The 17,924-nt window shown below is 41.1% G+C and overlaps 2 protein-coding genes across 5 annotated transcripts in view; one reads left to right on the top strand and one right to left on the bottom strand.

The window, feature by feature from the left end:
- The window catches only part of NCF4 (neutrophil cytosolic factor 4), a 53,619-nt gene that overhangs the window by 30,000 nt on the left and 5,695 nt on the right, over window positions 1-17,924 (bottom strand). The window contains exon 2 of the mRNA XM_032106106.1: window positions 9,875-10,024. The gene's annotated coding sequence lies outside the window, so the exon portion shown is untranslated. The remainder of the gene's footprint in view (window positions 1-9,874; window positions 10,025-17,924) is intronic.
- PVALB (parvalbumin) lies at window positions 1,135-14,348 on the top strand. 4 transcript variants are annotated; one of them, XM_032106108.1, is made up of 5 exons: window positions 1,135-1,208; window positions 4,839-4,906; window positions 6,852-6,984; window positions 7,443-7,552; window positions 12,777-14,348. In XM_032106108.1, the coding sequence occupies exons 2-5, from the start codon at window positions 4,846-4,848 to the stop codon at window positions 12,803-12,805; spliced, it is 333 nt and encodes a 110-aa protein (XP_031961999.1). In that variant the 5' UTR covers window positions 1,135-1,208; window positions 4,839-4,845; the 3' UTR covers window positions 12,806-14,348. The 4 variants fall into 4 exon arrangements, with proteins under 4 accessions (XP_031961999.1, XP_031962000.1, XP_031962001.1 ...); XM_032106109.1 differs by lacking the exon at window positions 1,135-1,208 and adding an exon at window positions 4,321-4,399; XM_032106110.1 differs by lacking the exon at window positions 1,135-1,208 and adding an exon at window positions 4,460-4,532.

The raw sequence follows: 17,924 nt of genomic DNA, 5'->3' as shown, positions 1-17,924 counted from the left end.
TTTTTTTTTTACTCATAAATGTATTACAGATAAATGCACTACAGATAAATGCAGTGCATAATCCTTTATAAAATGTTTTCCCTTGCCAGAAAAACATTAAATATCAGGAAACATGTCCCCAGATGGATCACAGAATGGGAAATACATTTCAATGGCATTTTTATTGTTGTTATTATTGCTTGACAGAGCAAAAATAGAAGTGTCTTCAAAGGTGTCTCTCCTTGGAATGAGCAACTCAGCATAAAGAGAATCTATATGCTGAAAAGGTTACACTCAATGTATAATGGCTGTATACACATATATAGGATCTCTTCGTTTACAATTCCCTGTCTGTCCTAAGAAAGCTCAGGTTGTAAATTTTTTAGACTTCTACAGTACCTTGCCCAATGGGGCCCTGAATGCAGATTTTGCATGCCCCTGTAAGTATGAGCAATCATAATTACACAATTGAGTTTGCTGTTTCCTGCAGGAAAAAAAATATTTCTGACTTCCTTCAAGGCCAGGAAGTAAAGCTGAATGTTGTAGTTTCAGGTGCAGGAGGCAGTTTAGAGATGTTGTATTTTATTTCAAGTAGCAAGGCTAAAGAGAGAAAAGGGCGAACTTCAGAGCCTATCTTTGCTTTTCCTCACGCTGATGAGGGGGCTACATCTTCCAATTCACCTCATGAGTGGAGTCCCATGTCTCAAACTGAACCTCCTGATGCATCGTGATATCCCCGATGCCACTTTCATCAGATGTATGATTCGTGGTCCTTCGCAAAATGTGTTCCCTTGCCAGAAAAACATTATATATCAGGAAAAGTGTCCCTAGGTGGATTACACAATGGAAAATAGGTCTCAATGGCATTTTTATCATTGTTATTTGCTTATTTGTCCCCTAACAGCTCACTTATACTGCTTGCCTCTCCCCTTAACATTCAAGTTTCAAGCGGACCATCAGTTTGCCAATGTAATGGGTTTTCACAGCCAGGGGAAGGTAAGCGCCAAGGGTTATTAATAGTGTTCCTCTATTAGTTAAGGGAAAGATAAATGTGACACCGCCAACAAAACCCCTGAATATCTGATACCAGTGAGGAGTGGGTATCACCTGCTGAAAATAGAAAGAGCAAGAGAGATTATATAAGTGGGGTTCCTACCCCGAGTTCCACTTCCTTTTGACCACCTCCCTACCTAACACCTTTTCAAGCGTGCTTACGAAAAATCCAAGAGGTAAGTAGCAAGAAAATGCCCAAATTTCCACAGCAAACGTGGATTCACCACCTCCAGGGAAGAAGCAGGACCTCGCAGATAATGATATCTTCCATCACTCCGGCCCCGTCCCCCTTTCCATAAACAGAAGCCCGGAAACAAAGAGATGCAAATCTCTCAAACACTGCGGAATAGCTTCCCGCAGAGAAGACTCCAAATGAGAAGAATAGACCATTAAAAGGAGTAAATAGGTGAACTCATTGAGGGGGAATGAGGAGAAAAGCGGGGGAGAAGGTGGAAATGACAAAACCGGGAAAGGAAGGGAAGAAAGTGAACGAGAACGAGAGCAAGGGCTCGTGAACAGAATTTACTGAAACAGCCAGCTGTGAACCGAAGACAAAAAACCCCAAACCACTTCTAGAAATGGCACCTCTCTATCTGCACAGACGATTGTAAGCGATGGGATGAAGATGCCCTCTTTGGCGTGGTCACTAGGAAGCTAAAGGAAATGCGTCACCCTTTTTGCAAAGGACCGTCGTCTTTCTGCTTCAACTCTTGGTGTGAGGGCTTTGCGCTGTTCAGGAAATTCTCCCCGACTGGTTTGCTTTTGGCAAGGGTGGGCTGATTTCTATTTAATGTATTTGGTCATTTACTTAGTAACAATATCATCATCCTGGCGCTGGTGCAAGGGGGAGTTGATCTACACAAAAGTTTTGGTGCAGAGAACTTGGAAAAATCCACGGTGTGGATTTTGCAAATAGTTCAGGCAGGAAAATTGGCAGCATCTCAGAGATAAAGGAAAACGCGTCATTCATCTCGCAGGGATGATGAGAAAAAGACGAAGGGTCGAGTGAGAAACTGTCAATTCGTGAAACGCCTTTTTTACTATAATAACAGTTTTGACTAGAGGTTGGTGGTTAAAAGCTTATGGAATTTTGCTAGCTGTCCTTAAAGAGAGACATTGCTGACGCTGGAGCTGGGCCTCTGCCGCTCCTCCATGTCAGATCCCATCTGTCCGCTTCGCAAACCTGTGTGTCGCTGCTTTCACCTCTCTGGCTGTGGAGGGTACACACGGCTTCGGAGCTGGGGGAAATGTTATTTACACTCTACAGATGGCTCCACCTGATCTGAAGCCTCATTTTTCTGACACCTCTCACTTTTCGCCTCCACAGCATGATTAGGCCGTAGAGGGCTGACAGATCTGATGACGGAGGGAAAGCGGGGCAGTTCGCGCATCGTTAGGGATGCGGAGGGAGCTGCCGGGTTCCCGTCCCCAGGACACAGACACGGAATGCGCCTCTGGCCGGTTGGCTTGGCATGAGGCTAGTTAACCTGATCGGCGTCTGCCAGCACAGCAGGCAACGCTGCGCATCGCCTCTGCCAGCCACCGGCTCGAGTTACCCCCGAGGGCAGCCTTCCAAATGTGTGCTCTGCCTTGTCAGCAGAGCGGGGTTAACGCCGAAACACGAGTCATGCGCCAGGAGAGCATCTTCACTGGCGGGTGGTCGGGTGCGTTCCTGTTTGTAGGGACCTAAAATGAAGCTCTGTGGCTCATCGAAGGGTTTGCAAAAGATTCGTGAGAAAGGGGAAAAACCTGCGGGGACTGAGGCCCAACTCCTCTTCAGACCGCACCCATGCTGCACGCAGGAAAGCAGGGAAAGCAGAGGGCCATGTAGCACTGGGCCGGCGGTGTCTGCATTGGGAGCAAAAAGAGATTCTCCTCTCTTCCCTCAGCTAAGAAAAAGTAAAGGGACATCAATTTCATAAGATATGGCACTTTGATCTCTGGCAAATAGCTGCATATTGATGGGTCTGCATTTCCCCTACGTTTAAAAGGGACTAACAATAGGGTTCTAACCTGCGCTCTCCGAGCTGAACTCTGCTAACACAAAAGACCCGAACAGCCGAGTACTGTCTTTATTGCACCCTTCCACCTCCCAGCTCCAAAACCACAGGGGCCGCTGAGTGAGAACGACCCATGCAGGAAGGTGCACAGAGCTCTTCTGTGGGGCTGCTGCTCATCTCGGTTCAGCATCCCAGCACTCAGCTCCTCTTTCCCTATAGAGCAGGGAAGGATGCGTTCAGCCTAGGGAGAGGGACTTGGCTCCACCATCCATCTCCTTGTTTGTCCTTGGAGAAAACTAAGCATCTCTTGCATCTCAGGAAATACACGGAAAAGGGAGACCGGGGGGAAAGTTCCAACGAGAGAAAAATGACAGTCCCTCCCACAATGAAGAGATGACCTTTAGGAAAGAAAAGAAGAAATAAAAAAAAAGGGGGAGGACCCCAATGTCACCTCCTCCTCTGTCCTTCTGCATTCAGTGGCATGGTAATGCCTTACCCATTATAGCTGCACTTGGGCCGTGGGAAAAAAAAAAAAGGATGGGGCTCGTACTTTTAAAAGCACCAAGCAATTACTGACAGCACAACCCAAGGTTCTGCACCAGCCTCCCCCTTTCCGAGGCTGCTCTCCGGTGGCCCCATTCAGAGGAGAGGTGTGATTATGGCAGCGGGACCGGGCCGTACCCGTCGATCGCGCCCGGGGATCTCGCTGCCACCGCTCTGTCCTCCCCCGTCTCTCCTGCGATGCCAATACTCCTGCAGAGATCTGCCCTACTACTGGGCTCTAACCTTGGCTACCTCAGCCTAATGGCTCCTGCCCAAACTCTGAGAGCAAGTTGGACCACTTGCCATACTTTATGTGAAAAATGGGCACAGATTCTTGGAGAAAATAACCCTAGAAAACATATTACAAATCCTAAATGCTTTTTTTTTTGTTTTTTTTTTTTTAGTTTTTTGGTTGTTTTTTTTTTTTGTAACACCAATGGGAAGTGCCCGGTCCTGCCTGAGAAACCCACTACTGCACAGGAGCTCCTCACGAGCGTGTTGTCACCTCGCATCTCGTTTTGCCATATCCTATCGTGGAAGATTCTGCAGCATATTGTGCATTACAAACGGGATCTGTAGGATTCGCAGGGATGTGATAATTAATTCAGTGAGGATGATGCTTAATATGGACTGGCCCGAAAGAAACAAGGTCTAAAAGGAATATGTGTGTGAAGGGGAGGGGGAAGGGAGAAGGAGGAGATGTTTAAAGTGGTTGAACAATAAGGCAAATATTCAAAAGCTACATTGCATTTGCTTCCCGACCTCAAGAGCAGCTTGAAGCTTGGCATATGCTGCAGTTCCTTACTCATCACTGAATATAACTGGTAAAGCTCATCCTGACTTACTAAAGGAAAATGCTCTGCTCTGCACCACTAGTTTGTCCACTGCACCCGAGGACTTGACCTTGGCAAAACTCTTTCTCCAGCCGGTATCACAGCAGACTCTGGCACTGCTCCAGTAAGGCTTAGGCTCCAGCCTCCCAGGGAGCGCCCCCCACCCACGTCCTCCCTCACCCCAGTCCCCACAAAAGCATCCCCGTGCCCTCTCTTTAGCTGAACCCTCGCGTCTGTGGACTACTTGGTGCTCTGCAAACTGGAGAGCGACAGCCCATGGCACTTATCCACGCAGAGCTATAGAGCTGGCACCGGTCCAGCCTTTCCCGGTGTGCCATCCCCACACAGCACTGCAGCTTTGGTCATATGAGCAGAAATGATGAGAAAAGCACTTTTTAATCTTTTCGCACTTGCTTCCCTGTTCAAACAGTTGCAGGATGGCTATGACTGACTTGCTCAGCGCTGAGGATATCAAGAAGGCTGTGGGAGCCTTTTCAGGTGAGTGCTTTTTTCTTTTTTTTTCCTTCTCTCTTTTCCTCCTTTCATCTCTCCAGGTTAGGATAGCTGTGCATTTATTTTAGCTATAGGAAGATTAGAGGAACTGGCTAGACAATATTTCTAATGAGGATGTGTTTTCAGATGTTCATTGAATGCCTCTGACAGGTTTATGAAGTACAAGGCTGCATCCTCAGCAAAGTTGTCCTGCACATTACAGAGGTGAAATATTTATTTTAAAGGAAAGCAAGCAGTAACTGCGGACAGACTTTGCTTCTACCGAGAGGATACTTTCAAAGGGAACAAACCCCTCGGCGAACCAAGCTGCATTTTATCTTGGTGTGGGATAGAAAAGTCAGCAGTGGATGTCGGCAGCTTCCCACTCATCCCTGAAATTTAGTTTCAGATGTTACAAAACTGCTGTTTCCCGTTCCAAGAATATAAGAAACCGCTCTTGTACTTCCTCTGCAGAATCCCCGGGTGGGCTTTGCTTTTCGGGATGGACCGAAGGCAACAGTAGAGCAAGTGGGTGCACTGCTCGACTGCAGGGGCTCCCTGCATGTCGAATGGCTGCAGTGGTCCACACTTCCCTCTCAGACTCCCCGGGGTATCAGATGCTCCCTACCCCTCTCATTCATCGCGACCCCTAAAACTGACAGCAAACCCTCTTCGTGCTTGCAGAGATTCAGGTAGTTAAGGTTGCTCTCAAAGAAACGCCAGAAATCGTGCTCCGGGATGCACGTTATCCCCCCCTCCCCCAAACTACCTGGCTGACCGCACCATCTCGGGGAGCCGCCTCTGCCTGTCCTGCTCTGTGAGATGACCTTCCCGAACAGACAGAAGCGCAAGACCCGCTGAGCCCGACTCAGCTCAGAAGCCGGAGAGTCAGAGGGAGCGACAAATTGCTCTGCTGGATCCAGCAGCTGTTTTACTCATTAGCTTCCATTGTTCTACGGCCATCTCCAAGTCCCGAAGCAGATGCAATTAGCAGCAACTAATGACAGATCTCAAGCAGATCACGAAAGATTGAGCCTCCTTAATTTTATGTAATGGGAAAATAGAATGCGGCGGGAATAAGAATGCATGGGGAAGAAAAAAAAAAAAACTCCACCGCACGTTTTGGAGGTCACTGTGTGGTATTTCTAATCCACATCACAGTAGTTAAGGTGCCTGGGTGAGACAAAAGCGGGCGCGGTTAAAGGACAAGGGAGGTGGAGCAGGTAAACTCGGCTCCGATTTCAAGGGCTCTGGGTTGTTTGTTTTTTTTCCTCCCCGGAGACAGCTCCTCGCAAGGTCTTGCAGGCAGCGCGCCGTGCAGCACTCTCTTGCAGTGTCTGAGCTCACACACCACGATTGCACATTCCTTCAGCGGTTGAAATGCAACACTGATTTTTAGTAAGTCTCCAGGAAAAGAAACAAACAGTGCTGTGACACACTTCTCGCCAATGCTTGAGCAAGAGCATTTGGGGTTTTTTTTCCAGGGGTGGGAATGACAAAAAGTGACAGCTATCTAATAGTCTGAGTTCGCTCTCAGATGCCTGTTCTAGTGTAAAACTTAGCAAAAAAAGAAATCCCAAAACAAAACAAAAACAACACACCAAACAGGTTTAAGGCACTGAAATGAGACCGAGTACAGTAGACCTCAGCTCCCAAAGCTCCCAAGTCTATCACAGACTTCTTGTATGACCTTGGGCAAGTTTCATCCTTCTGTAGCTCAGCTCTTCATCTGCAAAACGGAGACATTGCCCCTCTGCCCCTTTGTTTATTTCCATTAGCAACTGTGAAGAACGGACGATTTCACTGAGTACATCCAGCTCTTACCACAGCTTAGCTCGAGTGTTCCTCCCAGGTTAGGAGAAACAGCAGCATGGAAGAAAACCACGGGTATGTGTTGGTGTGTGTTTCAAGGAATTTTCTAAGAAGTTCTCTGTTTTTTCATCTCTTATAGCGGCTGAATCTTTTAACTACAAAAAGTTTTTCGAAATGGTAGGATTGAAAAAGAAGAGCCCAGAAGATGTGAAGAAGGTTTTCCATATTCTTGATAAAGATAAGAGCGGCTTCATTGAAGAAGAAGAATTGAAGTAAGTAAAATTACATCCTTTCTTAAATAACCCCGCCTTAAGAGTCTAATTTCCTGTAGGTTATTTTTACAAGACTCTAGGTAGTAACATACAGCTCAAGCTCTTGACTAGTATTTGTGTGCTATGCCAGTTGTCTGCTGAGCCTATGATCTAAAGATTGTTGGAGATAGCTAGTTGTCACTTCGATTGCAAGATCCCTGAAACACATGAATGGTCAATACCTTACAGGTAGCTCTTCAACCAAATGCAGTTTCAGAGTAAAGTGCTTCTCCTGAATGTTAAAGAAGGTCAACAACAGAAGACACAACCCTAGATTCCAACTTGTGCCTCAAATCAGTGGTACAAACAAATATGAAGTATAATTGTTCTGCAGGAAAAAAAACCCACAAACCTAAAAACAAACAAACAACAAAAAAAACCCAAACAAACCTTCCTTTTTTTCTATGCCTCCTCCTTAGGTTTGTCCTGAAGGGCTTTACCCCAGAAGGAAGAGACCTATCAGACAAAGAAACGAAGGCTCTTCTGGCTGCTGGAGATAAGGATGGTGACGGTAAAATTGGCGCTGATGGTATGTAATTACAGGAGTAACTTTGACAGTAACAACCGAATATTACCCTTACACACAAGAACTGAGGAAACCTAGTAATCACTGGGGGCTGTGACCTTCTGAAGGGCACAATTTGTTTTTAATGAAACGCCGAGTCCTGCTCCATTTGCCATACCTTGCTTGAAGGCGTTAGAGGAAGAGGAGCCGAGTTGTGACACTAGAGGGGGCAGGAGCTCACAGAACCCGGCTGTGGGTCGGGCACTCCGCAGCGCAGGACTAAGTACCCCCCCCAAACTCCACTCCAGTTACTGTAATTTGTTGATATCAGTGGAGTGAGGATCAGGACACTGCGAGTTCAGAGACCGAGGCCTGACTATAAAGCTTGGAAAGAATAAAAGCTGAGCCGCCAGCATTTCTGCTTGATAATTACTTAGCGGGAAAGTAGTGTGTGACTTAGCAAAGCACTGCTCTTAAAATTCAAAGCACACCCATTTTGGTACAGAATTTCTATACAATAAAAGTCTATCCAGCTTATACTAGTGTTTACAGGGTCTTCACACCTAAGAAAGCTTGTCACTCCCTTTTACTGAATATGAGAAATACAAGAAAAGAACTACTTTTCCTCTCACAGCATTGCTTAAAAAGCTTGTGCTGTTTTCTATTCCCCCTTAGGATGAATAAGCTTAGCCTACATACAAAATTTCTCCTTTTTCCTCTTTTTGAGAGGTGAGAGTGAATGAAACACACTGAAGGAGACAAGAAGAGATGCAATTCTAAACTAAAACTTTCCTCATTGCAGGAGATAAAAGTTTGTGGCCAGAGTACTAAATCACCTAGAGAGCAGACAATTGCTAGGGTTTTGCCATATCGATAAGCCATATCATAAGTTGATATCTAAAAAATACCTAAACCCCCTCACACTTCTCTGTGTTACCTAATCTCTGCAATTTGTAAAAAATGTTATTAAAAAAAAAAAAAAAAACGAAAAACCAAACAGGTCAATTAAAAGAGAAATAAAAAGCAAACAGTTAACTAGCACAGTCTCCCAACTTAGAAGATGACACACAAAATCAGCCACCAGCATATCAGTCAGGTGATGCACACTGGCATATCAGTAACTATGGCCCTGTTCCTAGACCAAAGCCTCTTAATTTCTCCAATTATGACTATATTATGGTTGTGGGGAAGCTCCTGCTAAACTTCAGCAGTGCTGCTGAATCCAACGTGGGTGTCATTACTTGAAACTTCATATTCTTTAGTATATGGGTCTTCTTTATACACACTAAAATTAGTGACAGTAGTACTAAAATCACTGGGCAAGTTTTTCAAAAGAAAACTTAATTCAGATAAGTAAGCTTACAGCTGATCCACCAGCCTCACATCAGATAAATTTTCAGCTATTCCAGAAGGCTGCAAATCAAAATTAGTCTTAATCAGAATAAAAGAACAATATTGCATAATGATTTTGGCTTGTACAAGAAAATACAGCATTAACCTTTATATTTAAGACTACCATAACATTTTCCTTTGAGTTGAAACAATGCCTGAAACCCAGTACATTGTAATAAAACAATAAGAAATGCCTCTTCTCTTTATCTCTTTCATCTGCAGCTTTTACTGTTCCCTAACTTTGAAATGGAATTACTCTGCATTTATACTTGATAATGAGAAGAGAATGATGTGCTTTTATCTTTTGATTCTTCTGACCATACCCCTACCATACAACACTACTGGTTTCTTTTCCATTTCTTAAAGTTTACTCTAACAGCCAATTTTTACACCAGAAAGGCTTGAGATACATACGAAAGTTAACAGTTGGGACTGTGACCAAAGGATGAGGAGGACAGATACTTCCCAGTTTTTCCTTTGGTCCATAAATCCAATTCAAGAATGTAACTGCATATGTAAATAAAATGTAAAGTCACTAATGTACATCACATTCATATGCAGTATTGCAATGCTGTATTTCTGTTGCAAACCATTTTTGTTTCCCTGCAGCTGAATTGTCAGGCATCATTTCTACCCCTTGTTTCAAACATCAGCTTCCTAAATCACTAAAGATCGCAAACAAGAAGCCTTTCACAAGGGTTAATGTTAATTCTCCTGATGGCCCTTGAATGCTGTCCCTCAGGAGGCCACAGCAGTTATAAGAACTGATCTTTAGGGATTTTTAACACCATAGAGACAACTTTCTCAGATGTATCATCACAAACATCAATCCCAGCCTAATCAGCCGCCTTCTAGCTGGGATCTCACACTACAAATTTTCTTAGGTCTCTTGCTTTAAACCTTTTCTCATTCCCGCAAAGACCATTCAGCTCTGAAATAGTTTCAGCAGTTTACCTCTTGTCAGATCACAATTTGTAATTTGTGGCTGAAGGACCAGTTTCAAAGAGCTGAAAACTTGCAGCCAGTTCCTGTAAGGCATGATCATCTACTGTGCAGTGTCAAATCCCCTTCATATTCCACCAATGCAGTCAGAAGATGATGAATCTGAAAAATATTGCAGATCAAGACCAGGTTGTGCTAATTACACAAGCAACCTTAGCTTTCAGATCAGGCTGAAAAATGATGCTGAAGCAGCTCTGCCAGCTTCAGGAAAATACTTACAAGAAAGAGGAGAAAAAAAAGCCAAAATGTTGTTTAAAATCTATTTTGTGTATTGGCATTGGACATGCACGTCATGTCTTTTAGTTTCTTGATATTAATGAACTTGAGAAAGTACATAGCGAACTTTCGAAGATCATGCACTGTAGGCAGCACAAATCCAAATTTTTATCCCTGTAAATCAGAATGTTGTTAAAATCTGACATTAAGCGTGCAAAATTACAACTATTAAGCCATGACCTTACCAGGTGAAAGCCATAACAAAAAACCAAAATCATTTGGAAGTCCTTCTGTTCTTGTCCTGCTTTGTGCTCTTTTATCTTCTAAAATAAATTAGTGTAAGTCATTACTTATGAAGTTTCCTAAACAGATTTGCTGTTGTAAAGAAAATGTAAAAAACAATCTGATGAGAGAAGTCATGAGCCTACAACATGTCTTCTGTAATCATGTCTGTCATTTCGGTAAAATCCTAGAGGGCATGCATTAGGCTGGTATACAGTACTAAACTGTACTGAACACAGTGAAACAATCTTCTCCTTTTAAGTCAGAGCTTTGACACAAAACAGCTAGTAAATTACTTTGCATGACAAAATGGTCTAAATCCTTGCCATTTAAAGCTACTACTTGTGCAAAGAAAGATATAACTTAATTTTGTTTGGAAGCATAACTACAACTGGAAACAAGGATGAAGTAAATCACAAGGATTCCCTTGCTAACAGGCCAGTCAGAGACAATAACCATTTACCAGGGACCAATATACCGTGTCTTATCTCAGAAGTTTTGCATATGTGAATACACTTTGTAACAATGCTTCTACAAGCCACCTGGGGTTGGACTAACCTTCATACAAAAACGAGTAGTGAACTAATTTACAAGATTATTCAACTAGAACATCTTCTAAATATTTAAAATACATTGAAAATCCTGCGAAAAGTTAAATTGTTACAATTACTCAAGAAGGAGTATTTTATGGTTTGCTGGCTGTCAGAAAGTACCTGTGAAATATATTGCTATTAAGGGATAATAGCACTATCAAAATGTATTATAGAAAATGTTTGGCTGCAAGTCTGAATAACCTTTTCCAAACATATTCTGTAGATACAAATTATTGTAAAAGGATTTATCTGTAATAAGTATGACAACTTGTTTTAACAGTATATGCAGAGTTAGTTTTCCCTTTTGGAAAGGTTTCATCCATTGCAGTTCATGTTTCTCTCTGCAGGATTTATTCACACAGAGATTTAATAATCATAGCCTTTCTCCTGCCCAGAATAGTTAGGGTTTTTATCACAAGCACTTTATGTTATCTCTTAAATGCAGTTTGCAACACTTTCAATCTATGTACCCACCAGGTACAGGATTTATACATGTTTTGTGTTAAGTAACCCGCATCACTAATCCTAATTTGGATGTACATCTTTCAAAACGACGGATAAATTTGGAATTAATTTAAACCCTCTGACATTTTTATTTCTCAGTCTGATTTGTCTGCATTTGGCAACGTGTTTTTTGGACACGTCATCAAAAGTGCTATCTGTTTGCACACAACAGCCAATTAAGATCTCACTTGTTTAGACTTTAGCATTTTTCAACTGAACTTTAGAATATTCCTTAAAATGCCTAATTTTCATCTTCTATCGTTTTAAGTTGCCAGACTTTACTCTTCATTACTCCAAACTTCAGTAATTTTTTCTTGAGCCTTTACAGACGACTGCCTCCCCTATTTGTCATTTTCCTCTCAGCTGATTATGCTAAACCCATAAACCACTCTCTCTGCATACCTTCTAATCCCTTTATCGTCTTTGTTGCCCTTCTTGGGATTCCCTCCAGTCTGTCATTTTCAGTGCTCTGAGGCACATACAACTGTGCAAGGTATTCTCATGTGTAACTCTTCCAAGGTTAGATGCAGTTAGGAATTATAACCAGGCAGCTATTCACCAGGATACAAATGTGCCTTTTCCGTGCTTTATCTCCTAGCTGAAAGGCATTATATATACTAAAGCATAAAATAACCCCAAACTGCAGATAGATACATTTATGTAAATATTATGGATGTAACACTAATAAAAGCCACAGGGTAAAATCCTGGCCCTCTGATACCACAGGAATTTTTCTCATTCTTACAACATGGTCAAAATTGCTACATAGCTTGGTATCCGGCTTCTGTTTTTGTAATCTGTCATTTTCACTCAATTTACAGTTACAAAATTGAGTTTAAATGCAATATAATTATAATACGGGACACGAATACTTTGAAAGACTCATTAATGATTCTCTTTGCCAAACTCTGATATAAAAGAAATTTATCTCACTGCAAGATTAAATTTCTAGTTCTTGCCTTCATCCCATTGAGATTTACAAAGAAATAACCGAGAACTAATCAAGTTCTTCAGATGAATAGTGGTGGAAGTCTTACTGTCTGGCATGTATAGCATTTCTCCCTTACTCTCAAAACATCCTTTCATTTCATTGTAAGATTTCCCAAATCATACTTTCCCTTTAATTAACTTGGATTTCTTTGCTCTTCTGTTATTGTGATGTTTCTGCTACACCAGTGACTGTATTCATTTTAATATGCTTCCTCCTTCTTTAAATTTTGGTATTTTAAACATTTTTTCAAATTCTTTCCCTTCTCCAGAATTTGCAACTATGGTGGCTGAATCATAAAGGCTTTGACCAATGCAAACCCTTCACCCATCCTTCACTGCCCAATTCCAACCACCTGCTGACTGCTTTGGCTCCTGTTCTATTTATTTATGTTATTTTATACTCCAGCTCTGTTCTCTGCAATCCTGCAACTCTGTAATTGTGCTGAAAGACACTGTTAAAATAATAAAGGTCACATCAATCTGGGCTTTCTTCTCTCTCACTACAACTTGTTTCTTGTTTCATGTAGGCTTGGCACACGCTGAGAGAAAATGTTACCGGTTTTTTTGCTGACATCACTGCTGCTTTATCCCTAGCTAGGGTAAAGTAGGAAGAAATTTTAAAAATTATTTGGGATAAAACATGCATATAATGAGTCATTCAGTTCAAGTTCTGAACAGTGGCAAAACTGACTGCATTATTTTTAAGCCATCCCTGCTAAATGGATGCATACTCATAGTCCGGAAAATCTCTAGTGATGGAAAATCTCTAGTGATGGCAATTACCCAACTTCATTTGGCAGTTTGTTCTTTCAACTTAATCAGTGTTATAGCTAAAAAGTATTTCCTAATATTTAATCTACATCTCCTCTGCTGCATTTTGGTGATCAGTAAATTGATCCTTGTCTGTATCATTTTTAAAATTTGTCCAGTGCAGGGGGATTTTTGGATAAAAGGTTTGACAAGAATATCAGTTGGCGCCAATCATACATGAAGATAACTTCATAAACTATTAAAAAGCAGTCACTTCTGAGACACAGGGTATGTTTACTAGCAATGTTACACAACTATCTAGGACAGGAAGAATGGAATACTCACAAGAAAGGAATTTCAGGAAAGAGAACACCAAGATTCAGGTGTGACACTGCAGCTGATAATCCCAGCGTTAAAATAGTAAATTTAAAAATCCCATCAGAAAAAATTTATTTTAAAACTTTACCAGAGAAGTGAATATCTTCTTTGGAGTTACATATTGGAAAGTGGCATTTATGCTAAGGAAATTATTAGCCAATCGTAAGCCAATGACAGATCTCAATACTTATTCCCCAAATCCTGTTCAGTAACTTTGGCACCAAGTTTATGCTTTTTACCTGTGTTGTTGGGGATGTTTTGCTTTTAAAGCAAAGATTAAAGCGGGGGGGGACATCCTTTCAGGCAACTTCTCCCCCACATCTTGACAGAGCATCGATTATTACTGCAGTAAAAAGGAAGGATATTTTCCACTTCTGTATTCCAAACTATTCCCTGCGGCAATAATACCTTATTCAATGTAGATTTATTATCACAAATTTAGTAGAGACAAAAAGATACGGCTGAACCCCTGTCATCATCCCCCTGTACAGAACACGGTCCTCTGCCACAGCCATTACCCAATGCTACTCGGGAAGCCAATAAACGTTCCCTAAAGCCATTCTAGACCCTCACTCTGTAGGAAATCGCAAGGAAGACTTTTTGCTGAAGATGCTGTGCGTTCAAAAGAAATCCTTTGGTTTTGCACACTGTATATACGGTTCTGAAGGATGTATTGATTTTTAAGGATTCTAAATAAAGCAAATGAAAACGGATTGCAGCAGAGCGAGTTTATTTCCTGCTTTTTCTCGGCAGCTGCTGACCTCGCGTGGCGATAAAGCGTCATTACAGGAGCTTTATCACAGGGCTACCGAAAAGGCATCCGGAACCCCGCTACTGCAGCAGTGAGAATGAAGCTCCAGGGAATTCCACAACCGACATAAAAGTCGCCATATAAATAAAGCCCTTTATAGTCCCTTTCTATTCTCTGAAGCTGCAAGGATTTGTATTTTAATGCTTCACTGGATGGCACGAAAGCTAAAATTTTAGCCTGGGCTTTACAAACAAGCAAAAAAAAAAAAAAAAAAAAAAAAAAACCCAAAAAACCCAATAGAACAAATAGCAAATAAATAAAGCCACTAATGAGTCTAAAAAAAATATTTCTAAATATTTCTAGCAGATTACGTGAAATAAATCACGTTACAGCAACATCAATGGGGATGTTTCTCTAGCATAGAAGTCTGAATACCCCAGTGATCCCTGTCTCAGTGTTTCTTCATGTTACCTCAATCACTCTGGAACAGGCAACACTGAGTTCCTAATTTGGCCTGAAAATTTTCAGCCATAAAATAATGGAGAAGGTGAAAAGAAATATCCTTTATTTTCAAACTGAAAAAGCCACAATGGGTAGAGAGACCTCCAAAATACCATCTTTACTTTTCATGCTGACCGTACAAGATATTCTAAACACGCATTTGGTCAGTTTATTCAAATATGCAATTGGTATACTCAGGTCCTGTATTCTGAGATCTTATACCCAGAATTCTCAAAAGCTCTATTTAAACACACCCAAGCGCATTTTAAAAGTTCAAATTTCAATATGCATCTATCACCAAAGAAAAATAATTCAAATAGAAGGGTAATACAAGTAAATCTCTGCCCAGAGACAAAATGACTGTTTTATCAACTGCCATCAAACTATTACTTTCTTTCCACTGCTGGATCTTCAATATTTCTCTTAGACTCTTACTTTTCCCACTCAAATTTCTCCCAAATTTTCAACTGTTTCCTTTCAAATCAACAAAAATTTTCATAATTTTCCTGTTAGTTGGATGTTATCTAGACATGACTCAAAATACAGCAAACAAATGCAAAATTTAAAGTTACAACAAAATATAAGACAAAACATTTTATATACAAAATATTGAATTATTCATTCTCATATTGCTCTTGCTTTAATGTCTTTGAGACTGTCACAGAAACTACAGTAAAGCCTGAAGAAAGCAGAATTTGCTACAAAATTTAATCAGGATTTCTGCACAGTGTGGATTATAGTATGCTAGACAAATACAAAAAATCCACATTACCCTGCAATTCACTATTTCATGAAGAAAGATGTTTTAATTTTCAGATGCATAAGCAAAGGAGCAAAATTACATTTCTCCAAGAAACATTTACCTTAATTTTCTTAATTGCAATCTTATATCTTCTTTGCCCTGAACAGTAAGTGTTCCATAATTTTCTTCCCTGTTGTAATACAGTAGAAGTTATGAAAGAAAAAAAAATACTTCAGCCATCATGTTAAAGACAAATTTTAAAATAATCAGTACATATCCTTTACTTAGATTCATATCCAGTGGTTTGTAATGAGACACAATTGAATGACACATTAGAAAAATAGACACTACTTGTTCATACTGGTATTGTGTACTGCTAGAGAAGAAATTGCTTGCTCTGAGCTACAACTCGAGGAAGAAGAGCCAAATCCTCAAGTCATAGCTAAACCATCACTGCCTGACAAATGACATTAGCATTTAACAGAAAGTTTGTATTAGCAGACTGTCACCAACTCTTAAGATTTCTCCAATCACCATTTACCATTACTAAATCCTTAACCAACAAATGCATAATTGTTTATGCATTAAGGGTCCTGCCAAGCTCTTAATGGAGTTTCATGGATCAGCAATTTTCCACATGTCTTATTTTGGGAATCAATGGACTGGAGGCCACAACACCTGTTCACTTTGCAGAAGCTGAACTAGGATTTATATTTACAGTCTATCCACCAGTCCCAAGCTCAACACTGCCTAATGTCCTGCGATTGCTTCGACACTACTTTATCAATGCAAAGGTTGCTCATTGCTTCTTTTGCCTTTTTTAACTGAACTAAATATTTTTTAAGACTGGCAATGCAGTTCATGTTTCCCTTTCCTGCAACACACACACAGTTTTAGCAGAGCCTCTGTGCCATATAATCTAAACATTAATAACATTATGTTCAAAACAGAGTTAATATTGTTATGGAATGACAAAGTGCATCACTGCACAATATTTGCAACAAGTTTTGCCTTAACAAAACGACATCTAAAATTATGCCTAAAGGTTCATTGAAGTAAAAAGTTAGCCCACAAAATTTTTATTAATGAGCATAATGCACAAAGTAACTTCATTTGACTCTAAAATCCTAGATTGAGATTTAAATGGCTGGCAGATAGAGAAGCCATTCTTTTATTTATAAAGCAACTTCAAATGAAAGAGAAATTATAAGGCATGCCCTACCGCACCAAAATCCAGCTGTGGTTAAATTACATGCTGATATTCTTGTTCTAACCCCACTCAGGAGCCATGGGTAACACAGAGAGAAGAGCACAGGCTTTAGTACAGGCTGGTGATTAAATACCTCCTCTAAGTCCTGGACTCTCTTTGCTAACGTGGGCTTGAACCTGAGCTCCTGCTTCTTCATTTTGAGCAAGCATTTTAGCTGATACCCTTTTCCAAAGAGACACGCCCTTTAGAAATCAACACTCTCTAGGGCTCAGACATTTCAAACAACATTTCTCCTAAGCACAGGAAAGTGAAGCCAATGTGTCGAAACAGGGTTAGCTGTCTGCATGACAGATCAATCACCAAAACTTTCCCAGACTGTAGGATCTCTTAATGTGGGATAATTATTTTGCAAGTGAGCAAGCACATTTCTGGTTAGTGCTGTTCTGGTCAATAAAGTAGCAAAGCTTAACAAAGGTTGATGCACCCTTAAAGACAGAAGTTAATATAAATATGAATACTAGAGTTCCTTCTCCAGAAAAATAGAAGGAACTGCATGAGCTACAACAATAAATGGATCAGATGATCCAAATATAAATACTGAAAGGCCTATGGACCTAACAGGAAGGCCTAAGCTAATTAGCCTATGGAACACGCAGCTAGAAAGAAGTTTCCTTCCTAAATCCATTCTGTCTCCCACCCAGGAAAATCTAAGTGAAAGGACCCTGTCAGTGCCTGAATCAGCTTGTTCAACTCTTATTGCAACAACAGTTTTTAACTCCAGAAGATGCTTTGTGAGGTTTATGTACAGAAATGCAGCTGTTTTCACTGGTGTTACAGTAGCACAACACTGGCTTTAACTTAGGCCTTCAGGGGGTACAACACAGTAACTCTCTATTAACATGCATTTAGATCAGGTATTAGGAAGAAATTCTTTACTGAAACAGGTTGCCCAGAGAAGCCGTGGATGCCCCATCCCTGGAAGTGTTCAAGGCCAGGTTGGATGGGGTTGAAGCAACCTGGTCTAATGGAAGGTATCCCTGTACATGGCATTGGGGCTGGAATGGGATGATCTTTAAGGTCCCTCA

This window comes from Corvus moneduloides, chromosome 4 (genome assembly GCF_009650955.1).
Source record: "Corvus moneduloides isolate bCorMon1 chromosome 4, bCorMon1.pri, whole genome shotgun sequence".
Classification (NCBI taxonomy): Eukaryota; Metazoa; Chordata; class Aves; order Passeriformes; family Corvidae; genus Corvus; species Corvus moneduloides.
This window is presented reverse-complemented; position numbering and strand designations above follow the sequence as displayed.